General features: G+C 44.1%; 1 protein-coding gene and 1 long non-coding RNA gene across 2 annotated transcripts in view; one reads left to right on the forward strand and one right to left on the reverse strand.

The window, feature by feature from the left end:
* LOC306837212 overlaps positions 1–23,611 on the forward strand; it is a 41,903-nt gene that overhangs the window by 18,152 nt on the left and 140 nt on the right. The gene's annotated exons all lie outside the window — the stretch shown is intronic.
* Positions 4,258–23,587, reverse strand: LOC306836572 (tripartite motif-containing protein 16-like; the record flags this gene model as incomplete). Its single annotated transcript, XM_079363747.1, has 4 exons — positions 4,258–9,346; positions 14,287–14,742; positions 22,659–23,000; positions 23,507–23,587. 4 exons carry the CDS (start codon positions 23,585–23,587, stop codon positions 8,102–8,104), a joined length of 2,124 nt encoding a protein of 707 aa, XP_079219873.1. The 3' UTR covers positions 4,258–8,101.

Genomic DNA, 23,611 nt, shown 5'->3' on the forward strand with positions numbered 1-23,611 from the left:
TTTGCAGGTTATAAAGGTGAACAGTGACATTAGAATAGTGAGCGTGCAGTTAAAACACATTTTCAATCCAGAGCGTGACGCTGCTGCATAAAGAGTTTGGAGCTGAAGCTGATCTCCGCCTCGTGTCCTCGTTGGCTCTTTAAGTAAACAATCAGAGTCACATAAAAGCTCATCACACTTTGAAATACATGTTCAACAAGACGACTATATGAAGGCTATCAACCCGTTTCACTGACAGATTACAGATGTTACAGGGGCTCCAGCTCTGCTGTCACTCAGCGTTTCACCTTTTCTCGAACACACTGGAAGTCTCACACTGATTTGATGTTCCAGAGTCGACGCCCTCTGATGGAGAACGCCGCCGCTCCACGTGTAGATCTACGCTGTTGGATGTTCCAGTTTCCATCCAGCGAGCTTCTTCTTACCCTGTTTGTGTCTTTGAACACATCTATCTACATATGTACATATCGCCCGGCCCCACAGTGACGCCACGTGTGAACAGTCAGAGAGGCTGAGCGCCGTATGACGTCACATGACATCACAGTCGTTCATCAGACAAACCAACATGAAGAGACAGAGTTCATTGATCAGACGCTCGGATCCAAAGAGACGAACATCAGAGAGGAAGAAGACGAGTGAGGAGACAGGAAGTGAAGACGAAGCTTCAAGTCAAAACTTGATCACAATAAAAGATCTCAATGAATCAATAAGCTCACAGTTGAATAAAGAGAATAATAAAACACAGTGAAGTAAAGTTACAGGATCATGAGCACAGCTTTTAGATTCCATTATTTTGCATTCAAAAATAAAGATGGTGAGGCTTTTATTTTGAAAAGTTTGTCCGATCTCTGATTTCTTTTTTTAATCTGAATTATAACTCTTCTCATCTTGTTTCCTCTTCTCTTCTGTGATCTGGTTTTTCAGTTCCTCCCTCATCTGTTGAAAAGCTTCCACCACCCTCTGACTCTGATCAGCTGATTGGATGATGGAGTCTGTCAGTTTTTTATCTTCTTCAGGTGTTGCAGTAACTCTGAAGATCATCACAATGAACCTGTGCAGATCATCCATCACCTGGGTCAGAACTGCAACTACAGTCAAAGTGGTGTCATTCAGTTTTCTCAGTTCAGACATTTTATTAAGAATCCTCTTAAACTCCTCCGTCTCAGTCTGAGCTGCTGCTGATTTTTCTTCAAACTCTTTGAACAAAGTTTGTATTCTCTGCAGTTCTTCCTTCAGTGGTTCAACGAGCTCCATGAATTCTTTTCCCAACTTTTCAGCTTTTTCTGCACTTCCATCCTCTTTCATGGTTTTTGACACGTTCGTAGCAGCAACAGTGACAGTTCCTGCTGCTGCTGTTATTCCTCCTGCTGCTGCTGCTGCTGCTGCTAAGCTCAACCCCCCGGTGAATGGAGCGGCAAGAAGTGCGAGTCCCAATCCAACTCCTGTAGTAACAGCTCCTGTCGTTCTAGCTATATCTGTGACTCTCTGCATCTTTTTAACTCCAGCAGTGATCTCCTCTAACTCTTCTACAATCTGTCTCATCCTGTTTTCTCTGCTGTTGAACTCTTCGATGTACGAAGTTCCATGATTAGTTAAACTGTCAAGGACGAGAGACAGATCAGGAGGAAGCTCTTTACTCAGTCTCCGTCTCCTTTCTGTTGTTGGCTCCATGTTCTTGAAGTTTCCTGTCACAGTCGGAGGCTGAGTCTGGTTCTGATTGGATCAGGCTCCTCCTCTCTCTGTGGAGACACAAACACTCAGGTGATCACATGACTCTCAGGCAGCTGTTAGAAACATCTGGATGTTGACAACAGCTGTTTCTGAAACTGCACACTGCTACTGTCCAGCGTAGTATGAGCTCTGTTCTTCACACTACGTCTGCAGGAACGCCCCTTGTTGTAGGAGGAAGTCAAACTCAGGAACTGGACAGTAAGGGGCCCCTGAAGGCTGACACACTTCAAACCGCAGCAGTAGCTCAAAACGGGCCCATGTAGCATGACAGGAGGAAACCTCCTTAACTGGGCCCCTCTGACAGCACTCCCTGTCATGTATTATTCCTGTCATGTTCTCTGGTGTGCAGACTGAGCTTCATGTTCTGATGTTTGACCACGTTCTCTCCAGGAGGTCATCGTGCTCACACACAGTCCTGATGTAGTGTGACTGTGACCCCGCCCTCATAGGTCACTGTGATCATCGTAACGTTCATAGTCAGTGGTGACTGGTCATTAGGGGCAGGTGTGACACAGCCCCACCTATTAGCATCACAAAGAACTGTGCTAACATAATGTCATAATTAGCTATGATAAGCATGTTCGTCATTTGCATCAGATTATTTCCATTTTATTTCATTTTTAAAAATAAAGTTTGAATACTCCGGTTTGTGTCTGCAGTTGATCTGCGCTGGCTGCTCCTCCGGCACAGTGTAATGTGTATTACACGGGGGAAAGTGCTAATACGCATGCGCAGAGTGTTTGTCTATGTAATGTAAATAAGATTAGAAATATGACAAGTGGGGCTCACAGCTCGTAGCCCCACTGACACGTCATGCGTTCTTCTAGATTTGATTGGCTGATCATTCAGAAGGGACCGGCTGATTGGCTGTCTGTCTGTGATTGCATCGATGAATTAGGATTTCAAAGGTAGCGAAGTTGTGAAGATAAATAAAGTGGATTTGTTATTGGAGCACAGTTTTGAAACCGTGAATCATCAGGAGAAGTTGGAGGTAAAGTGTATTGGAGCGTCCCAACCGATGGATTTTGTCATCACCCAAACTGCCGGTAAAACAAATTGTGGATTTAATGTGGATTGGTTCTCAAAGGAAAAGTGGCTAACAGTTAGCACAGAGAAGAAGGCGCTCTTCTGTTTTCCGTACTTGCTATTCGGTGAGGATGGAGTTCAAAGATTTGAAACATCTTTCTGGAAGGATCTCAAAACATGAGAGCAGCGGGAGTCAGCTGGACTATGTGGTGAAACTGGGATTACTGGGAACAGTAAATGTGGCAGCTCATATTGACAGCATTGACAGGCGTTACAGGCGATCCATTGAGCAGCATAACGACAGGTGGAGGAGAACAGGTACGTGCTCAGTTGGATAATCATTTATTAACTTTCTGGAAAGTGCAAAGCTGCATTGCGGGGCCATGATGAGTTGGCGGACAGGCATCTTCCAATTGTTTTTTGAGACCATGAGTGAGGGTGATTAGAGGCTACAGAGGCAGCATGATGCTCAGCCCGTCTTTAAAGGGACATCCAGCACCATTCAAAACAAACTGTTACACTGCATGTATGAAGTGTACAGAGAGGAGACAGTCAAACAAAGGGGCGAGACATCCTTTGTCGCTGTACAGACTGACGAGACAACCAGTGATTTAGGCAGAAATGGGAAAACAGGGTGCAAAAAAAAAATACAGGGGGTGCAAATTTTTTTCAGTGTCACTCACGAAGGCGCGGCACGGCGGAGCAGAGGTTATGTGCTCCCTAACACACTGGTTTTGAATAAAACTGAATAAGTCTCTAAATGGTGCATTCTGTTCAATAAGATGCATTGTTACACATTTTAGTTTCACTTTCTTTTTTCATAATGTTGATTTACTGTACAGCCCCTGCCCTGACACACCCCTTCATCATTTGACTCACTTGGTTCATGTTGTCTAACCCCTTTGTTGGCCCACTACTTCTCTCTGCGCTTTCTTTAAAAAACAAACAACAAACAAATAAATTCATAATATTACATGTGTCATCCAGTAATAATAGATCCTTAGACCTTGATAAGTCAATCATCTGTCAGCATATTCGAATGTGGCGCTGACCCGAAAAGGTGGAGCTAAACCCTGCAGTCCGTTGATTGGTTGAAAAAATCGTCACTTCTTTTTCTCCTTTGTTGAATTCATTAGTTAGCGGTTAGCTGCTAGCGGTTAGCTGCTATCATATGACGCTATTTACATAGCGGCTATCGTCATCCGGCTGACACGCCGTCTACCAAATAGGGCACGGGTGGCTGTAGAAACGTAAACGGGATCAGGTTTAAGCTTTTCAGTACCGGTATTCAGCAAACATATTCTTTGCCAGAATTAGAATGTAGCCTTATCAGATATTTAGTGCACCCGTGTAGTAAGCACGTCTAATAAATGTAGATATTTGCACGGCCTAGGTCAAGCCGTGCAATAATTTCAAGGCCGTGTTTTTTTTAAATAGGCCGTGCAAAAAGCGGTTTCGCGGCAGGCTACCTAAATCTATGGAGACAACTGATGAGTGTTTGTGTCAGAGAGTGTGTATGAGGATTTGTGTGTGTGAGGGAGGGTGTGCATGTTGGAGAGAGTGTTTGTGTGTATGTAAGATTTGACAAGCCACTCTGCATAATATTTTTTAAACCATAAATGACCCTTGACCTGTGTAAAATTAAAAAAAGGGCATCAATCCAGAGAGTTCTGTCAATTTCCTTGTTTATCATATCATAAAGGGGTTGTGCCCCACTAATTTTTCACACACAGAAACACCACTGTTCATAGTTGACCTCTGACTTTAAGATTGTTCTTCTCATTGATCATAGTAGCGGTCACTCACCTGATCTACGTCACTTTCCGGTCACCCTTAGTTTAAATGTTTGTGCAGGATGGTCCCGTGTCTGCAGGAGGTCAGCACCACTGATGCACTTGTTTTTCACTTCTCATCAGTTTCGGTTTCTTGTGCTGCATTCAGGTGCTGCTCGGTGCTTCTAGTTTCTTTGACTTGTGTTGAGTTGAGAAGGTGTGAATGTTGTCAGAACAAACAAACAGCGTGATGTGTGAATGTGTCTGTTAGGAGTTACACTGATGTGGAACACGTGAATGAATCCAAACCAGCAGAAGTCAGAGGAGGACAGAGATGTTGTAGTTGGGAGCGTGACAGCAGAGAGGGCACTTATTGTGTATGAAGTGTTGGAAGCAGAGAAGGTGTGTCCTTCCCTTCATTGGATGATTTGAGCACGTGGTGTGATGAAGTCAATGAAGTGTGTGAGGAGAAAGCAGGAACATGATTCACTGAGTGTTGCTGCTCACATCCATAAATCCTCTGCAGCCAGGACTCAAGCACAGTGTGTGTTTCCTCAGAGCTGGCTTCTTCTCCAGCTCTCACAGCTTTGGTTTGAAGCACAGCTGAACATCTCTCCTCTTCTTTCACTGCAGTTTCAACAACAAACCAGAGCCGTTCACTTTGACACGTTCAAGTCCAGAACATGTACAACAAGTCTCCTTTTCTTTCTGTTTGTTACTTTACATTTACATTCATCCCTGAGAGGCGACAATCAGACGTGCCAAATAACAAACACTGTCTTCAACAACATTTTTAATGTGTCACTTTGAAACCATACAACCATGCAGTGTAGTGAAGCAGGAATGTGCACGGCCAATCAAATCCCAAACAGTCCATGAACCAGCCAACAACACGTCTCTATTGCACTTGATGTTATTGACCACTAGATGTCCTACTCGAGCTCTGTGTCGTTGAAGCTTCGAGTAATGAACCATTTGTTGACTCAAGTGTTGAAGCCAGGAGCGCCGTAGTGGGAGGGGGGGGAGTGACTACCCAGGGTCCATGTGGGGAGGGGGGCCCTTAATGGGCCTGAAGCAATAATGTATTTTTAATCAAACTTTATTGTTTATCATTTATGTCAGTATATTTTTAATTCAGTAATCTCTACAATAAGATCACATTTAGACATTAAAAGCCTTTAGAACATGAACTATAGCAAGTTAAGAAGTCAAACAATGCTGCAAGAAATGGTTCAAATGTTTTAAAGGTAAATATATTAGTAAGTTTAAATTATTTTTGAACAATGTGAAAATATAGTTTATTTATCTCCCATTTTCAGGGTGTGAAACAAAAAGTTTAAAGTTTGAATGGGTCATTTGTGTGATGGAGGTGTGGATATAGAAATTCTCTGTGGTTAGTTTTTGCTGTGGTAGGGGCCCAATGTTAAATCTTGTCCTGGGGCCCGGCGTTCCTGGTCGAAGCTTCAACAAAGCCTCGATCAACCGTCACTGCTCTAAAGCTTGTGTTACCCACAAACCCATCCAAAGTGCCCACTGACTATTAGAGGTTAAGGTTTAGCTCCGAGGGTCACGGGGCGTCGAGAAGAAACTGAGTAAAAAAGTTTGAAAGATTTTGTGAAATTTATTGAAAATTCAAAAAGAAAATCTGACCAAGTCATTTAAAACTCCAAAACAAATCAGTAAAGTAAGAAATATGAAATAAAAGTTAAAATACCAAAAATATCAAACCCAATGAATGAACACCTAGATGTTTTCAAAGGATAATGGTCTATGTCAGGGGTGCTCACACTTTTTTGGCCTGGGAGCTACTTATAAAATGACCAAGTCAAAATGATCTACCTGATGTACACATGCAAAACATACATTTATTCAGAATTTAGCTCTGTACCTGTATATTAAGTGTTTGGTATAGGTTATGGTGAGCGAGAGAGAGAGAGAGAGAATGACTCTGGCATTTGTATGTAACTGGGTCCTGGTCTTCATGTCTCTCTCCTGTCTCATCCTCTCTTGAATTTTTAAAACCAAAAGTCCAAGTATACTACTGAGTCATGATTACTGATTACTTTAACTGTAATGTCATGTTTAGTCACATTATTACATATCCTTTCAAATAATATTATTGATAATTTATACTGTGACTGAACATGGCCTTGAAATATTCTGATTCATTGCATGTCCTTTCGTTTTCCAGCCTAACCTACATTTACATCTCTATTTTTTATCTGTTTCATCTGTCGGCTCCTTCACTATGTTTCTCTGAGCTTATTACAGTTCTCACCTTTCCTCCTCTTTGCCTGATGACCCTCTGCCTTTCTTGCTGCAACAAATGATAATTTGATTGATGCAGCCTTTTAACACTAGGTTACGTATTTCAATATTCATTTAGCAAATACAGTCGCATCGCGACCGTCTTTACTTTCGGTTTCAATGAAACGAATCTTAAGGGGAAAATACAGAGCCGCGGAGCGCTGAGCCGTTTTTTTTTTTCGTTTTTTTTTCATTGTGAGGACGGACGATAGGCTGACGTCTACTTTATAATGCTTTGCAATCTACCCACACTGCCTTCACGATCGACGTATTGAGCACCCCTGGTTTATGTAAAAGCAATCAAAAGCAGTTATGATTATATGATATAATGATTACATGATTTCAAACCACCTCCGTACGTGGTTTGAATCAGATTATGAAAAATCTGATCTCATCTGGCTTTTTGTGTTCAGACAGGCAAAAAAAATAAATTCAAATGACATACAATCTGGATGTGCTAAACATCAGATTTGGAGGTGCAATGTGAACAAGGCTTTAAAGACACTCAAACATTTACAGACGAGAAGAGGTCAATGTCCCACCCATAAAGTTTGATTGACAGGTGAAAACGATCAGATCTCAGTAACGAGCAGGAATAAAAAAATACTAGGTAAAGATTTTAAACATAGCAAGTTAAACATCCGTCTCATTAATGACTTCTGTCTGTTTCAGTTTACACAACTCAGCAGAGGATCAATGACCACAAATATAAAGTCCAGATATTTATGTTTAAACTAAAACACAAAAACTAACTTACTATGAAACAACTCCAAACTGCAGAAAACACAAAGAGTTCAAACACAGAGCACGAGGAATAACATGGACGACTGACATGGACTTACTTTGAACACATCCAACAATGATGTGACAACACGAGGGAAGGAACACTGAGACTAAATCAAACACAGGTGAGACTAGTTACACAGGTGAAGACAATCAGGACAATCAGACAGGAGGGAAACACACAGAGGCAGGAACACATATCAGACTAGAAACACAAGAACTACAACATGAATCAAGGAAGACAAATGACACAGAAGTGAAGAATGTAACAAGAACACAGACAACATAGAAGGACACAGGAAACACTAAAGACCAATCTAGGAAAAACACAAGGAAAACACCAAGATCAGAAATGACTCCATAAAACAGGAAACACTTCAAACTAGGAAACATGAACACACAGGGAAACAAGTTAGACGAGGGAACATGAGAACTAAAACAAGATACAGAAATCTAAACTGTGAAATATAAAACAGATCAAATCATGACTCATGTGGTGAACGCAGGCCAAAGTTCCAGTCCCTTGGAAGAGATCTGCGTTTCAGTTTACACAACTCGGCAGAGTCTCCATAATAAACCCAGAGTCCAGCAAGTAGAGGCTGAGTGAATGTGGTCTGGACTCTGTGGAGGAGAGTCATAGTTTCAGAGATGCTGTAGAAGGACAGAATACCTGCTCTGTGATCCAGGTACACTCCTACTCTGGAGGACTGAGGACCTGAGAGAGGAGTGCTGACTTTGCTGTGATGAAAGTTATAGCTGTTGTTGTCACAATCTAACCTCCAAGATTTGTCATTAAATCCAAACAAACATTCAAGTGAGTCTCCTGCTCTGCTGATATTCTTGTATGTGACTGCTACAGAAACTGTTCCTGTCCACTCCACCTCCCAGTAACAACGTCCAGTCAGACTCTTTTTACTCAGGACCTGATACCATCCAGTGAATCTGTCTGGGTGACTAGGATAAGACTGATGTACACTCACATGTGTTACTTTTCTGTTCTGATCAGATAATAACAGCTGTCTGTGTGCTGTGTTTGGATCCAGTGTGATGTCACATGAATATTGTAAGAACTCAGCTCTGGTCATGTTTTCTGGTTGTGACAGTAAAACATCCACTTCAGTCAGTGTCTGTGAGACGTTTGTCCATTTGTCTGTCAGGACGTCCTGTAGTTTATCTCTGACTTCTGACACAGCTGCTGTCACGTCCTCAAAGTACCTCAGAGGAAGGATCTTGATGCTGGATGAGTGTGTAGATTCACTGAGTGCTGACACTGAGGGGTAGTCCTGTAGAAACTGGATGTGGTCCTGTGTGTGTGACAGCTTCTCCATCTCAGCGTCTTTCCTCTTCAGCTCAGTGATCTCCTGCTCCAGCTTCTCCTGACGCTCTCTGACTCGACTCACTTCAGTTTGCTGCTGGGATCTGACCTGCTGCTTCACATCAGAGAGTTTCTTCTCCACGAGACGGATCAGCTCAGTGAGGATCTTCTCAGTGTCCTCCACTGTTTTATCAGCAGAGCCACTGAAAGCCTCCACCTCCTGTTGGAGCAGCTTCACATCTTTCTCTCCGTCCTGGATTCTCTGCTGGGTGTTTTGTCGACTCACCTCGAGCTCTCTCTGCTTCTCGCTCCTTTCTGCTGCAGCTGAGACTGTGTCATGACCTTTGTGTTGGTCCATTAAACACAGGTGACAGATAGACTGCTGATCAGTACGACAGAACATCTTCATCACCTCATCATGACGAGAGCACATGTTCTGTGCCATTTCTCTTCTCAGTAACGACAACTGTGAGGTGTAATTCTCTATGACTTAAAAACAAGTTTGACCTCTGATCTACACAGCACGTGTTTGTTTATTGAGCTTCAGTTCTTGTTGGTTTTACTCATCCATAAACTAGATCTGAAGGGGAGGGAGTGGAGCTGGCTCTGTGTGAGAGCAGGAAGAAGAGGGAGGGCTGATCAAGCCCCTGATTGGTTCCAGGAAGAGGAGCAGTTTGAGAGAGAGAGACTTGTTTACAACAGAGAAAATGTGTCTTTTAAAAACACTTCTCACTTCAGATTGTAGAAGATGAACTCTTGTTTGAATCGGAGGGTTTGGAGAAGGTTTTCTTGTTTTTGAAATGAGCTCTCCTGCAGTCCTTCAAGTTCAGTCTGCTTCAATGAGTCTGACTCTGGCTCTGATTGGATCCGGCTCTTCCTCTCTCTGTGGAGAGACAAACACTCAGGTGATCACATGACTGTCAGGAAGCTGTTAGAGACATCTGGATTTTGTCAACAGCTGTTTCTGAAACTGCACACTGCTACTGTCCAACGTAGTATGAGCTATGTTCTTCACACTGTCTGCAGGAACGCTAATTGTTGTAGGACTTCTTATCTACATGATTATTGTCTCATATGTTTGGTTATGGCTTTGCATTGTTGGAACCAGTACAGATTCTCAACTGAATCACTAAGACACCTGGGTATTTATGTCAGACTGAGGATCTCACCTGATTGGTCCAACTATACTACATACTGCACTTTGGACCAATCAGGACAAACTACGGGTGTTGGAGGTTTGAGAACAGCCTTGCCTGGCAAGCTGCTGCCGTCCCTCCTCCACTGTTTTTGCGGTTTTTGTGACATTTTGCTAATATATTTATTTTGCCTGTATAGAGGATGAACTTTGGACTTTAAAGCCATCTGTTAGATTTGGCTTACTTGATCTAACACTCCGTCACACTGAAACACTAGTTAAACAGTCATTACATGTCTTCTGTTACTGCCTTGTCAATGGTTAGCACCTGGACTAGTTTCACCAGTGCAAGGATCACCTGCACGGGATTCTTGGGACTCCCCTCAGTACTCTGTGGCTGGATAGCCTGCTCTGAAATGCCCCACAAAGCCTGCCCTTGCCGACTGGTCCACTGCCACCCTGCCAGCTCTGCTGGACGCTTGCCTGCGTCCAGGGACTGCTGTCAAACGCGGAAGAAACTTATTTTACTGGTCGGCTAGCTTGCTGCTAATCCCCACTGATGTCTCCAGTGAAACTACAACCTACACACTGCCTCCATCGTGCTGGTTCTTTGGCTCCATCACCTGGATTATCTACCACTGGACTATGACGCTGACGATCTCACATCATTTGGATTTTTAACCTGTTCTTCTGGATTGCACTGTGTGTCAAGTACTACACTGTCACTCTGTTACACGGTAAGGGAGATGTAATGTCTATGGACCTTCTCCAGGACCCCTCCACCACAGATTGCACAGCACCACTACATTCTCAAACGACATCCAAAGAGGCTCTGGACGGAACTTTTAGTTCAGTCAACACAACAGCAACACAAACATCCACTCCTTTTGGTCCACTGAGGCCCCCACCCCACGATCACCCGCACCATCATCCTGGACCGCCTGGCTGGCATTGGGATCACTAGTGCAACAATTTGTGCAAATAAGGGTCCACGAGTCTTGGTTTTCGGGTGTTTTACTGGTTGTCCCCCAGGGGTCCCCCCCACCACGGACACAATCCCCTGTCATCATGGGATCCACTTTCACTGCTATGCCGATGACACACAGGTCTACATCTCCTCCAAACCCACTGCCGCCACCCCTCCCACCTCCCTAATCACTTGCATGGACGACATCCGGAACTGGATGAGCAGGAACTTCCAGCTTAACAGCAACAAAAACGAGGCTTTGCTAATCGGCTTCAAATCCACCCTCACCAAATCACAACACAAGCCAGCTCCACCCATCATCATCGACGGTTTTCCTGTACCCATCTCCCCCAAGTCAAGAGCTTGGCGTCATTCTGGACAGCACCCTCTTATTTGCACCTCACATTAGAAACATTTCCCAGACTGTCTTCTTCCACGTCCACCGCATCTCCAGACTCCGCTCATCATTGTCCCCATCCTGCACCGATAATCCTGGTTCATTCATTTGTCACTTCCCGCATTGACTACGGCAATGCCCTCCTCACTGGACTTCCCGCCAAACTCATCAACAGACTACAACTCATCCAGAACTCAGCTCCCCGGATCATCACCCACACCAATTCATCTGACCACATAACCCCTATTCTCATCTAACTTCACTGGCTCTCTGTACAATATTACATTGACAACAAAAACGTCCTCCAACCTCCTTCTTACATACAAAGCTCTTCACCATCTATCCCCCACTTACCTTGGCAAACATGAATATAACCCCTCACGCACCATTCACTCAACCTATGCCGGACTGCTAACCATCCCCATGCCATTCCTCAGTAACTTGGGTGCCCAAGCTTTCAGATGCTCTGCACCCAGACTTTGGAACTCCCTCCCCAGACACCTAAGACAGCAGTCAGACAGTCAAAGTTCAGCTGCAGTCTGAAGGTGTCATGGTGTCCGCTCAGCGGTAATGATTGATGGATTATTACCTGATCAAGTCCAAAAGTCCTCTGCTGGTGACAGAAAGTCCTAAAAGTTGTATCTTCATCAGCCAGGCTCCGCCCACTCTGCAGGTGAGCATTAATACAAACAACTTGAGTTCAGTGTTAAACAGAAGGACACATGAATCTGACTTCTCCTGATAACGACTTCAGTAAGTCATTATCTGGAAATCTTAGAGAATTAACTCATTATCGCAGGAAACCGGCGTTGCTATGGCAACAGATCAAGTAAAATCAAATAAATCAAACAAATATAGATCTTCAGTCAGGTGAGTCACACAGGTGTGGGAGGAGCTTCAGATATGGACATTTATATAATAAATTAACCGTTTCTTTGACCACGATGAAGAACAGGAAACATGTTTACAGACTGCTCGTCATCACTCACAGCTGCAGAGCGTAAAGAAGAGCTGATCGTCTTACCTGTCTGAAGCCTCACACAGGTGAACACAGCGGAGCAGGTCAACACACCTCTCACACACTCCAGAGTAAAGACGATCGGCGGACAGAATCACCTGTAAGTCCAATAATCAGACTTTGATCCGGTTTAATGTTTAAACTTGTTTATCAAAAGAACCTGGACTCCACCCCCACATCTGAAACCCTCCCAGCCCCTCCTTTGTTTTCTAAGCTGCCTCTCTGAAGAGGGGCTGACTGCCTCCCATTCACCTGGTAAAAGCCTGTCCCTCACAGAGTCACACCTGCAACTTTTAAAGCCCATGTGTTTGGCCAGGTGTGTACTGCCCCCTGGTGTTTCACTGCAAAATCACAAATCACGAGAAAATGTCTCCTAAACCTTTTCTCTCTGTCCCACCTGTATCCTTTCACATGTATCAATGCCTTTGTTTCTTCTTTACTAAAAGGTTTGTTTCAAATATCTCTGGTCTTTGAGGAACTTTCTGATATTGTTTCTGCTTTCTTTCCTTTCACAGCAACATGAGCAGGTACCAACACAATCTGGACATATCACTTAAAATCATGTGTGTCTATCACTTTCTTTCTGGTAAATAACACAGAACAGGATTTACTTGATGAAAGCTTGAAGCTCCAATGATATGACCATTTTTCCACTTTTCTTATTTCTCCCTTGATTTGACATCTCGGCCTTGATTTGACCTCTCGAATGTGCATGGCCAATCAAATCTCAAACAATCCATGAACCAACCAATAACACGTCTCCATTGCACTTGATGTTATTGACCACTAGATGTCCTACTCGAGCTTGTTGAAGCCTGAAGTAATGAACAATTTTTTGAATCACGCAATTGATAAGATCTTTTCTACAAGAACCACTGGACCGGGGGAGTCCACCTGCCTGGACGGAACGAACGCTGCTGGGTACGTGATGGATCCATGGAATACATAGAGAGTCATGTGCCTTGGAGTGCTTTCGGTGGAAGATGTTGAGGATGTGTACATATTCGGCTTCATGTTTACCGGTCTAATGCTGATTGGCCTTGGCATAGCCCTGGTGTACCGAAAAATTGGGAAGACGGCGGCACTGGCGGGTGCACCGAGATTACCAGTCATGATGATCGAGATGGGCAAAGCTGTTGGAGCACAGACTGTGGCGCTGGCAGAGCTGGGCCGAAGAATGGATGACATCTGGGGAAAGTTCACTGCGATGCAAGGCGAGAACCAGACTTGGAAAACTTTAAGGGTGACAGCCAAACCTGTGTCCCCTCGTCCCAAAGGAGTTTTGTTTGGATTAGTTCGGACCCCCAGACAAAACTTCTCCCCAAAGGATGGACAAGGACGAAGACCTGCTCCTAACGCTACCCAGCCCCCCCACTCCCCCCACATGACACCTGGTGTTTTGCCGGAGGAGCCCAGGAAAAGGACGTCTCCACTGAGTGGGACTTTGTAATCATAATGTTGTCAGCGAACTCTGAGAGACACTGAGGTTGTCTCCACAGCAACACGCAGTGTTGTCGCTGGATATCGTGACTGAGAACATTCTGATCTGAGCGAGCCTGGGGAAGCCAGGCACACACACACACAAACATGGACAGACGCACACTCATGCACATACCCTGCACACACCGTCTTCCCTCCCGCCCTTGCACTCATCGCTACTGTGTGCATGTTCGTGTCAAGGGTGATGTTTTTTCCCTGCATTTAATCTGTGCCTCCCTCTGCAGGCATAGCATGGAAGTGGTGTTTTTTATGCCCCCCCCCCCAAATCCTACCTGTAACACACCCTCCCCCCACCCACTCAGTTTTCGAGACGTGGGAGAAGAAACTAGTGTCACCTCATCATGACGAGAGCAGACGTTCTCCTGGAGCTTCTTGGAGGGCTCCACCAGCTTGTGTTTTTTAAATGGAGCTGCTTCAAAATGAGGCTGGAGGTGATTCTCACAGTAAGAGGCCAGACACTGCAGACAGGACTTACAGGCTTTCAGTTTCCTCCCGGCGCAGACATCACAGGCTACGTCTTGAGATCCAGCATAGCAGAGATCTGCAGGAGCAGCTTGGAGTCCAGTCTTCTTCAGCTTCTCCACTAAATTTGCCAACATGGTGCTTTTCACCAGGACAGGCCTTGGTGTGATGGTGTGTCTGCACTGAGGACAGCTGTACACTCTCTTCTCTTCCTCAGCATCCCAGTGTCCTTTAATGCAGTTCATGCAGTAGCTGTGTCCACAGGGAACAGTCACCGGATCCTTCAGGAGATCCAGACAGATCGAACAAGAAAGAGTTTCCTGGTCCAGCTGAAATCTTTTCTGCGCTATTTCTCCTCTCAGTTACGACTGTGTGAGATGTAATTCCTTGTAACTTAACAACAAGTTTCACCTCTGTTCTACGAAGTATGTGTCTGTGCATGTGACTGTGCAGATCGTGTTGGTTACACCCATCCATAAACTGTAGATCTGAAGGGGAGGGAACCAGGAAATACAGAGTTAGTGTGGCTGGCTGTGTGTGAGAGCAGGAAGAAGAGGGGATGGCTGATCAAGCTCTGATTGGTTCCAGGAAGAGGAGCGATGTGAGAGAGAGAGACTTGTTGACTACAGTGAACTTTTCTCTTTTAAAAACACTTCTCACTTCAGATTGTAGAAGATGAACTCTTGTTTGAATAGGAGGGTTTTGAAGAAGGCTTTCTTGTTTCTGAGATGAGCTCTCCTGCAGTCCTTCAAGTTCAAAACGCAATATACGAGTCGCGATGAGTTTCACTCATTTTGTCCGTGTGGATTGGACGATATTGTACATTTTTATATTTCTGTTTCTTGACGGGATTGAACTTAGAGTTTGTGTGTGTGAGACAGTGCACACAATATTCATTGTTGACAATGACTGGCCTGTGGTCTTATGTTAGTTTTATAACCATTTTTGGTCAATATCATGTTGGTGTGTGACATTTACAGTAAATGTGGCTGAGCAGAGGTCTGTCTGTGTGAGGCTGTACCCATTGAGCCTGTTTCCTCATTTAGTAAGTAGGCTGTTGTTATGTGGGCACATCCTGTAGCCAAATCGAACTGTCATGGTTATAACTGTTGTTACTTTTCAAAGACTGAGTTGAAGTGACCTCGAATGCCCGGTCAAGTCGATTTGTCCTGAACCACATCATTACGATCAGACCTTATCTGTCAGAACATGCTACGCAGCTCCTGGTTCAGGCTCCTGTGATATCACACATTGACCTCTTCCTACATGCACTATCAAACCACCTGCAGATGATCCAAAATGCAGCAGCACGACCGGTCTTCAACTTATCTCAAAGAGCACATGTCACTCCCCTGTTCATCTTCCTACTCTGGCTCCCGGTTACTGCTCATATCAAATATAAAATTCTGCTGCTCGCTTACAAAACAGCAACATAAACAACTCCTCCTTAGCTAATCTATATAATCCAGGTCTACACTCCTCCCGCCCTCTACGCTCTGCCAATGAAAGGGGTCTAATCCAACCTTCACAACAGCTCCCCAAGTCTCTAACTAGACTCTTCTCCTCTGTCGCCCCTCACTTCTGGAACAAACTTCCAAACTCTGTTCGACCGGCAGAGTCCCTTTGCACCTTTAAGAAAAAGATAAAGACCCAGCTTTGTATGAACACCTACAAACTTCATGATGATAATGAAGATGGTTTTGTTTGATACTGGAGATTTGAAGATGCTTTCTATGCTGTCGATGTTGTACTTTGGCCCTGGTCACTTCCTGTCAGCACCTGTGTCCGACCAGACTTAACACTGTTTGTTTGCCCTTCCTGACTTGTGTTGTACTTTCTGTCTGATGTTCGTCTCTTGGGATTCTGCGAAGTGAATTGTAGAATTGTAGCTGCCATGACGATGTGCTGTATTTCAGCTGTGCTGTCTGTGTGTGTAGCGTCGGCTGTGCTCCGCTGCTGACACACACACTGCTCTGTGGCGTGAACGTTTGTCTCTGCCGCTGATTGTCAATAAATGAAGTAAAAGTCACGATCATAATAATCTTCTAGGCCATATACTATCCCGAGGTGAGAGCTCAAATGAAGTCCCGAATAGACCAAAAGTCCCCCAAACTAAAAGGTTCAGGGTCTCCTCTTCAATTAACTAAAATGTTCCTGTGGCCCGTAGTTGTCCGTTTCCACCGCTGACTGAAGTTCTGGGAAGTTGATTCAAATCCGACTGTAATGCTTTGCAAATGGTTTCAGTGATTACCAAAGGAAATGAGACGAGTGCAGTGTTTAGTGTTTCCTTACAAGGGAAAGAAGACTCTAATCAATGTTAGAAGAATTAAAGTGGATACCTCACTCCCCTCATTTCACCAAACACCTGAGAAACACCTTTAAAGAAGAGAAATGATATCGACCCCTGCAATTAACTTGTTAAAGTTGGTATTGGGGGAAATGTATATTTGAATGATTTTGACATTTGAACTTTGGAACATCAGATTTTTCTTATTGTGAATACACAAGCTCTGTGTAGGGATCATATCAAAATGATATTTCTGAAAAAGATTTACACCAAAGTTAGAATATAATATAATCAAATATTAGTCCCTCTTTATTTTGGCCAAACAATACAAACATAAATGTAGAAACCAAGTTAATTTTTTTATCTGCATTAATGAGTTAATAAACTTTAAAATACACTTTTTTAAAACCAAACAAGTTTAAGAGATAACATCATTTCTATGGATTTTTCTATATCCATCAGAGCTCTACAAGATCATCAGCATACTTTTGGGGGCATTAACAAAGAATCCATTCTTCTACACTGTGATAACACAGCAGTGGCCATCGTGAAAAACAACAATTCCCTCTGTCCCAGAAACTATTTCACAAAGTCCTGCACTTCTCAGGCACTCCTCTGAACTCTATTCTCTCCCTCCATCCTCATCAGCCTTGGACCCTGGTCATCTCAGACTCCAACAACTGTACCGATATGCTTCAGTCTCACAATTAGCTCAGCTACTTTTAAATCTGACTCTTTTGGGGGCAATGATCAGCTCAGGCAGAACGCCGCCTGAGACAGAAGCCCCAATCAGAGTCTCACTCTGTCATGCAAGTCAGTTGATCCTTCCAGACCAGGCTACCTACAACGTCCTCCTCCATCATAATCATTACCTCAGCATATATTTATCTGTCTCATCATTCAAACCATCTACCATTCAATATGCTATCTTAAACCTCGATGGTTGTGGCGTGGTCCTTGCTAGTAAAAAACATGTTAAAAGTTCACGTTATGACAAGTGTGTGCTTTGAGTCAGGATGAGGTGAAGCTTCTCCACGTACAGGTGACCTCCCCACCACCACTGGATTATAAAACATGCTTACATGAATAATGGGATATGTTGAAGTTAAGATGATATGATATCATGGATTAAATGAGATTAATAAAAACACACAAGTGTAAAACAAATGCTTCAGAACTCTTTCTGATACTTCAACAAATGTTCCAGAGTCAACGGCCCCTGATGGAGAACGCCGCCGCTCCACGTGTAGATCTACGCTGTTGGATGTTCCAGTTTCCATCCAGTGAGTGTTGGATAAAAGTTGGCTGTTTAATCCTTTTCCTACATGTTGTTTATAGAAATCTGACTCCTTTAAATAATTCCCTTAAATCTCTCTGTGCATTCTTTTGATGGGATGAGAGGAATGACTGAAGACGTCTCTTTCAGGTTAACAGAGTATATTAACCCGATGAATCAAGAATAGAAGTTTCAGAGTCTCTGGGTTCAACACTACGCGTCCCTGACAACAGACAGATACCTGGTCAGTTCATGAAGTCTGAACCACGACTATCTTTCCCTGAACCCTTTTATACACTAGACAGAGAATATCTAACCAAATAATGCATTCAAGAATGTGCAGTTTCCTTCCTCCAATTGGGCAGCTTTCCAAATTATACGTCTCCTGATGTTTGGTTCCCCTTCTCTCGTTGGTGCATCATACTCCCGAATCCTTTGTCCAATCTGCACTTCCTACCTGTTTCTTATCATCAACTGACATCTACTCTAGTAACTAATTCCTTTTAAGCAGAAAACCATTTAAGTGATTAACAAGGCTCATTGAACCTATAAAAGTAGAGTGATTAACTGTTCAGGGCTTTAAACTAAACCGATGTTTGATTTGGTGAGTGATTCACTTTGAAAGGCCACATCAAACATGTTGGAATGTGCACTTACTTCTGCAAACCCTCTTCACACAAACAACTTTATGTACTGAAAAATCAGACAATTAGATGAACACACACAAACCTAGAAAAAACATGATAAAATAACTAGATATTAACGTAAGCAAAAATCATTCATTCTGTGGATATCAAACCTTTCCTTTGGACCGGGTGATGAAACCTTATCTGATTTATTCAACAACACTTTATTGCAGTGAACACATTGAGGATAAGCAGAAAGAGGCCTGTTATTCTATCACCAACTTCTTCTTACCCTGTTTGTGTCTTTGAACACATCTATCTACATATGTACATATCGCCCGGCCCCACAGTGACGCCACGTGTGAACAGTCAGAGAGGCTGAGCGCCGTATGACATCACATGACATCACATGACATCAGTCAGTGTGAGCAGCGTTCATCAGACAAACCAACATGAAGAGACAGAGTTCATTGATCAGACGCTTGGATCCAAAGAGACGAACATCAGAGAGGAAGAAGATGAGGGGACAGGAAGTGAAGACGAACAGCTTCAAGTCAAAACACGATCACAATCGGCCATTGTTGTTGTAGTCTACCTGCTCGCTCATGACTCTTGACTGTAGGCTGAAGTTGTTGGTCGTGTAAACTCGGCCAGACATCACCAGTTTGTCCGATCTCTGATTTCACTTTTAATCTGAATTATAACTCTTCTCATCTTGTTTCCTCTTCTCTTCTGTGATCTGTTTTTTTAGTTCCTCCGTCATCTGTTGAAAAGCTTCCACCACCTTCTGACTCTGATCAGCTGATTGGATGATGGAGTCTGTCAGTTTTTTATCTAGTTCAGGTGTCGCAGTAACTCTGAAGATTGACACAATGAGCATCAGCAGTTTTCTCATCACCTGGGTCAGAGCTACAACTGCAGACAATGTCCTTTTATTTAGTATTCTCAGTTCAGATATTTTATTAAGAATCCTCTTAAACTTCTTCGTCTCAGTCTGAGCTGCTGCTGATTTTTCCTCAAACTCTTTGAACAAAGTTTGTATTTTCTGCAGTTCTTCCTTCAGTGGTTCAACGAGCTCCATGAATTCTTTTCCCAACTTTTCAGCTTGTTTTGCACTTCCATCCTCTTTCATGGTTTTTGACATCTTCTTTAATACATTAGTACCTCCAATCCTTGCTACTGCTGCTATTCCTGCTACTGCTATTCCTCCCGCTACTATTCCTCCTACTGCTATTCCGGCTGCTGCCATTCCTCCTCCTGCTACTATTCCTCCTCCTGCTACTATTCCTCCTGCTGCTGCTGCTATTATTCCTCTTGCTGCTAAGCTCCTCCCCCCGGTGAATGGATTTGTGTCTTTCTGCATTTTTTTAACTTCAGCAGCGATCTCCTCTAACTCTTCTACAATCTCTCTCATCCTGTTTTCTCTGCTGTTGAACTCTTCGATGTACGATGTTTTATGATTAATGAGATTGTTAAAGAGAGACAGATCAGGAGGAAGCCCTATACTCCATCTCCGTCTCCTTCCTGCTGTCGGTTCGCTTGGCGTTGGCTCCATGTTCCTGAAGTTTCCTGTCACAGTCTGAGGCTGACACTGGTTCTGATTGGATCAGGCTCCTCCTCTCTCTGTGGAGGCACAAACACTCAGGTGATCACATGACTCTCAGGCAGCTGTTAGAAACATCTGGATGTTGACAACAGCTGTTTCTGAAACTGCACACTGCTGCTGTCCAACGTAGTCTGAGCTCTGTCCTCGAAGAAATGAATCAGAGGAGAGAGGGAATCAGGAAATTAGATTTTAGAAACATAAGACGTCATGTCCTCGACAGCGTCACATAAAGCAGAAACTTAATGTAGTTAAGTTAATGTGAATGTTACACACGTTTGTGACTGACAGACTCCATCTTCAAACTGTCATCCTCATCATCGTCAGACATTCAAACAGTCTGATGGATCATGAACAGAACATGAAGGAATTATTTCTGATCTTTAGATTTAAAGCCTCACACAGGTGAACACACCTGAGAGGCTGCATTCCTTCGGTGAGGACGCTCCAAGTACCTGTACCGGAAACAAGGTGCAGACACGGATCATTTTACAAGAAGCCGCTGGCTTGGATTTGGAAAAGACGGCTCATTTGACTGAGGTAAAAAAAAAAAAAGAAGAGCTGGTGGTCTTACCCTTCTGAAGCCTCACACAGGTGAGCACACCTGAGTGAACAACATCCACACTCCAAACTGAGACTGAAAGATCAGGGAGTTAAATGTTTTATTTCCGCGTGTTTCTCTCGACTCAGCTCACCTGTTTGAACCTGCAGGTCACATGACCACCTGAGAAGCTCACCTGCTTCTCTTCTTCTTTTGATTTAATGGCAGGTTACAACACAAACTTAAAGAGGTGCATAGTGCCACCTCCTGTACCGGAGTAGCTTGAGCTACATGACCCTACTTTATATTAGATCACAGCTTCCTGTGTTTTCTTGAGTCCCTCTCCTGTTGTTCCTATAAACCCTCAAAGCTCCATTTCCCACCTGTATCCTTTCTTTTTTGATCAATGCCTTCCTTTCTCCTTTACTAAAAGATCTGTTTCAAACATCTCTGATCTTGGTGGAACTTTCTGTTATTGTTTCTGATTTCTTTCCTTTCACAGCAACATGAGCAGGTACCAACACAATCTGGACAAATCACTTAAAATCATGTTTGTCTATCACTTTCTTTCTGGTAAATAACAGATCAGGATTTACTTGATGAAAGCTTGAAGCTCCAATGATTTGACCATTTTTCCTCTTTTCTTATTGCTCCCTTGATTTGACCTCTCGAATGTGCATGGCCAATCAAATCTCAAACAATCCATGAACCAACCAATAACACGTCTCCATTGCACTTGATGTTATTGACCACTAGATGTCCTACTCGAGCTTGTTGAAGCCTGAAGTAATGAACCATTTTTTGAATCACGCAATTGATAAGATCTTTTCTACAAGAACCACTGGACCGGGGTAGTCCACCTGCCTGGACGGAACGAACACTGCTGGGTACGTGATGGATCCATGGAATACAAAGAGAGTCATGTGCCTGGGAGTGCTTTCGGTGGAAGATGTTGAGGATGTGTACATATTCGGCTTCATGTTTACCGGTCTAATGCTGATTGGCCTTGGCATAGCCCTGGTGTACCGAAAAATTGGGAAGACGGCGGCACTGGCGGGAGCACCGAGATTACCAGTCATGATGATCGAGATGGGCAAAGCTGTTGGAGCACAGACTGTGGCGCTGGCAGAGCTGGGCCGAAGAATGGATGGCATCTGGGGAAAGCTCACTGCGATGCAAGGCGAGAACCAGACTTGGAAAACTTTAAGGGTGACAGCCAAACCTGTGTCCCCTCGTCCCAAAGGAGTTTTGTTTGGATTAGTTCGGACCCCCAGACAAAACTTCTCCCCCAAGGATGGACAAGGACGAAGACCTGCTCCTAACGCTAGCCAGCCCCCCCCACTCCCCCCACATGACACCTGGTGTTTTGCCGGAGGAGCCCAGGAAAAGGACGTCTCCACTGAGTGGGACTTTGTAATCATAATGTTGTCAGCGAACTCTGAGAGACACTGAGGTTGTCTCCACAGCAACACGCAGTGTTGTCGCTGGATATCGTGACTGAGAACATTCTGATCTGAGCGAGCCTGGGGAAGCCAGGCACACACACACACAAACATGGACAGACGCACATTCATGCACATACCCTGCACACACCGTCTTCCCTCCCACCCTTGCACTCATCGCTACTGTGTGCATGTTTGTGTCAAGGGTGATGTTTTTTCCCTGCATTTAATCTGTGCCTCCCTCTGCAGGCATAGCATGGAAGTGGTGTTTTTTATGCCCCCCCCCCCAAATCCTACCTGTAACACACCCTCCCCCCACCCACTCAGTTTTCGAGACGTGGGAGAAGAAACTAGTGTCACCTCATCATGACGAGAGCAGACGTTCTCCTGGAGCTTCTTGGAGGGCTCCACCAGCTTGTGTTTTTTAAATGGAGCTGCTTCAAAATGAGGCTGGAGGTGATTCAGTAAGAGGCCAGACACTGCAGACAGGACTTACAGGCTTTCAGTTTCCTCCCGGTGCAGACATCACAGGCTACGTCTTGAGATCCAGCATAGCAGAGATCTGCAGGAGCAGCTTGGAGTCCAGTCTTCTTCAGCTTCTCCACTAAAGATGCTAACACGGTGCTTTTCACCAGGACAGGCCTCGGTGTGATGGTCTGTCTGCACTGAGGACAGCTGTACACTCTCTTCTCTTCCTCAGCATCCCAGTGTCCTTTCATGCAGTTCAAGCAGTAGCTGTGTCCACAGGGAACAGTCACCGGATCCTTCAGGAGATCCAGACAGATCGAACAGGAAAGAGTTTCCTGGTCCAGCTGAAATCTTTTCTGCGCTATTTCTCTTCTCGGTTACGACTGTGTGAGATGTAATTCCTTGTAACTTAAAAACAAGTTTCACCTCTGTTCTACGAAGTATGTGTCTGTGCAGTGACTGTGCAGATCGTGTTGGTTACACCCATCCATCAACTGTAGATCTGAAGGGGAGGGAACCAGGAAATACAGAGTCAGTGTAGCTGGCTGTGTGTGAGAGCAGGAAGAAGAGGGGAGGGCTGATCAAGCTCTGATTGGTTCCAGGAAGAGGAGCGATGTGAGAGAGAGAGAGACTTGTTGACTACAGAGAACTTTTCTCTTTTAAAAACACTTCTCACTTCAGATTGTAGAAGATGAACTCTTGTTTGAATAGGAGGGTTTTGAAGAAGGCTTTCTTGTTTCTGAGATGAGCTCTCCTGCAGTCCTTCAAGTTCAATCTGCTTCAATGAGGATCATTTTAATACAGTCCTTTTAAGACTGTTTGAACATCATTTAGAGCAGGGGTGGCCAACCTGCGGCTCCCGAGACGCTTGTGGCTCTTTGCCCGGTCTCATGCGGCTCCTCAATTCAGATTTGAATTTTGTGTTTAACATTGTGCACATCAGTTATTTACATAT

This window comes from Symphodus melops (assembly GCF_947650265.1).
Source record: "Symphodus melops genome assembly, chromosome: 16".
Lineage (NCBI taxonomy): Eukaryota > Metazoa > Chordata > Actinopteri > Labriformes > Labridae > Symphodus > Symphodus melops.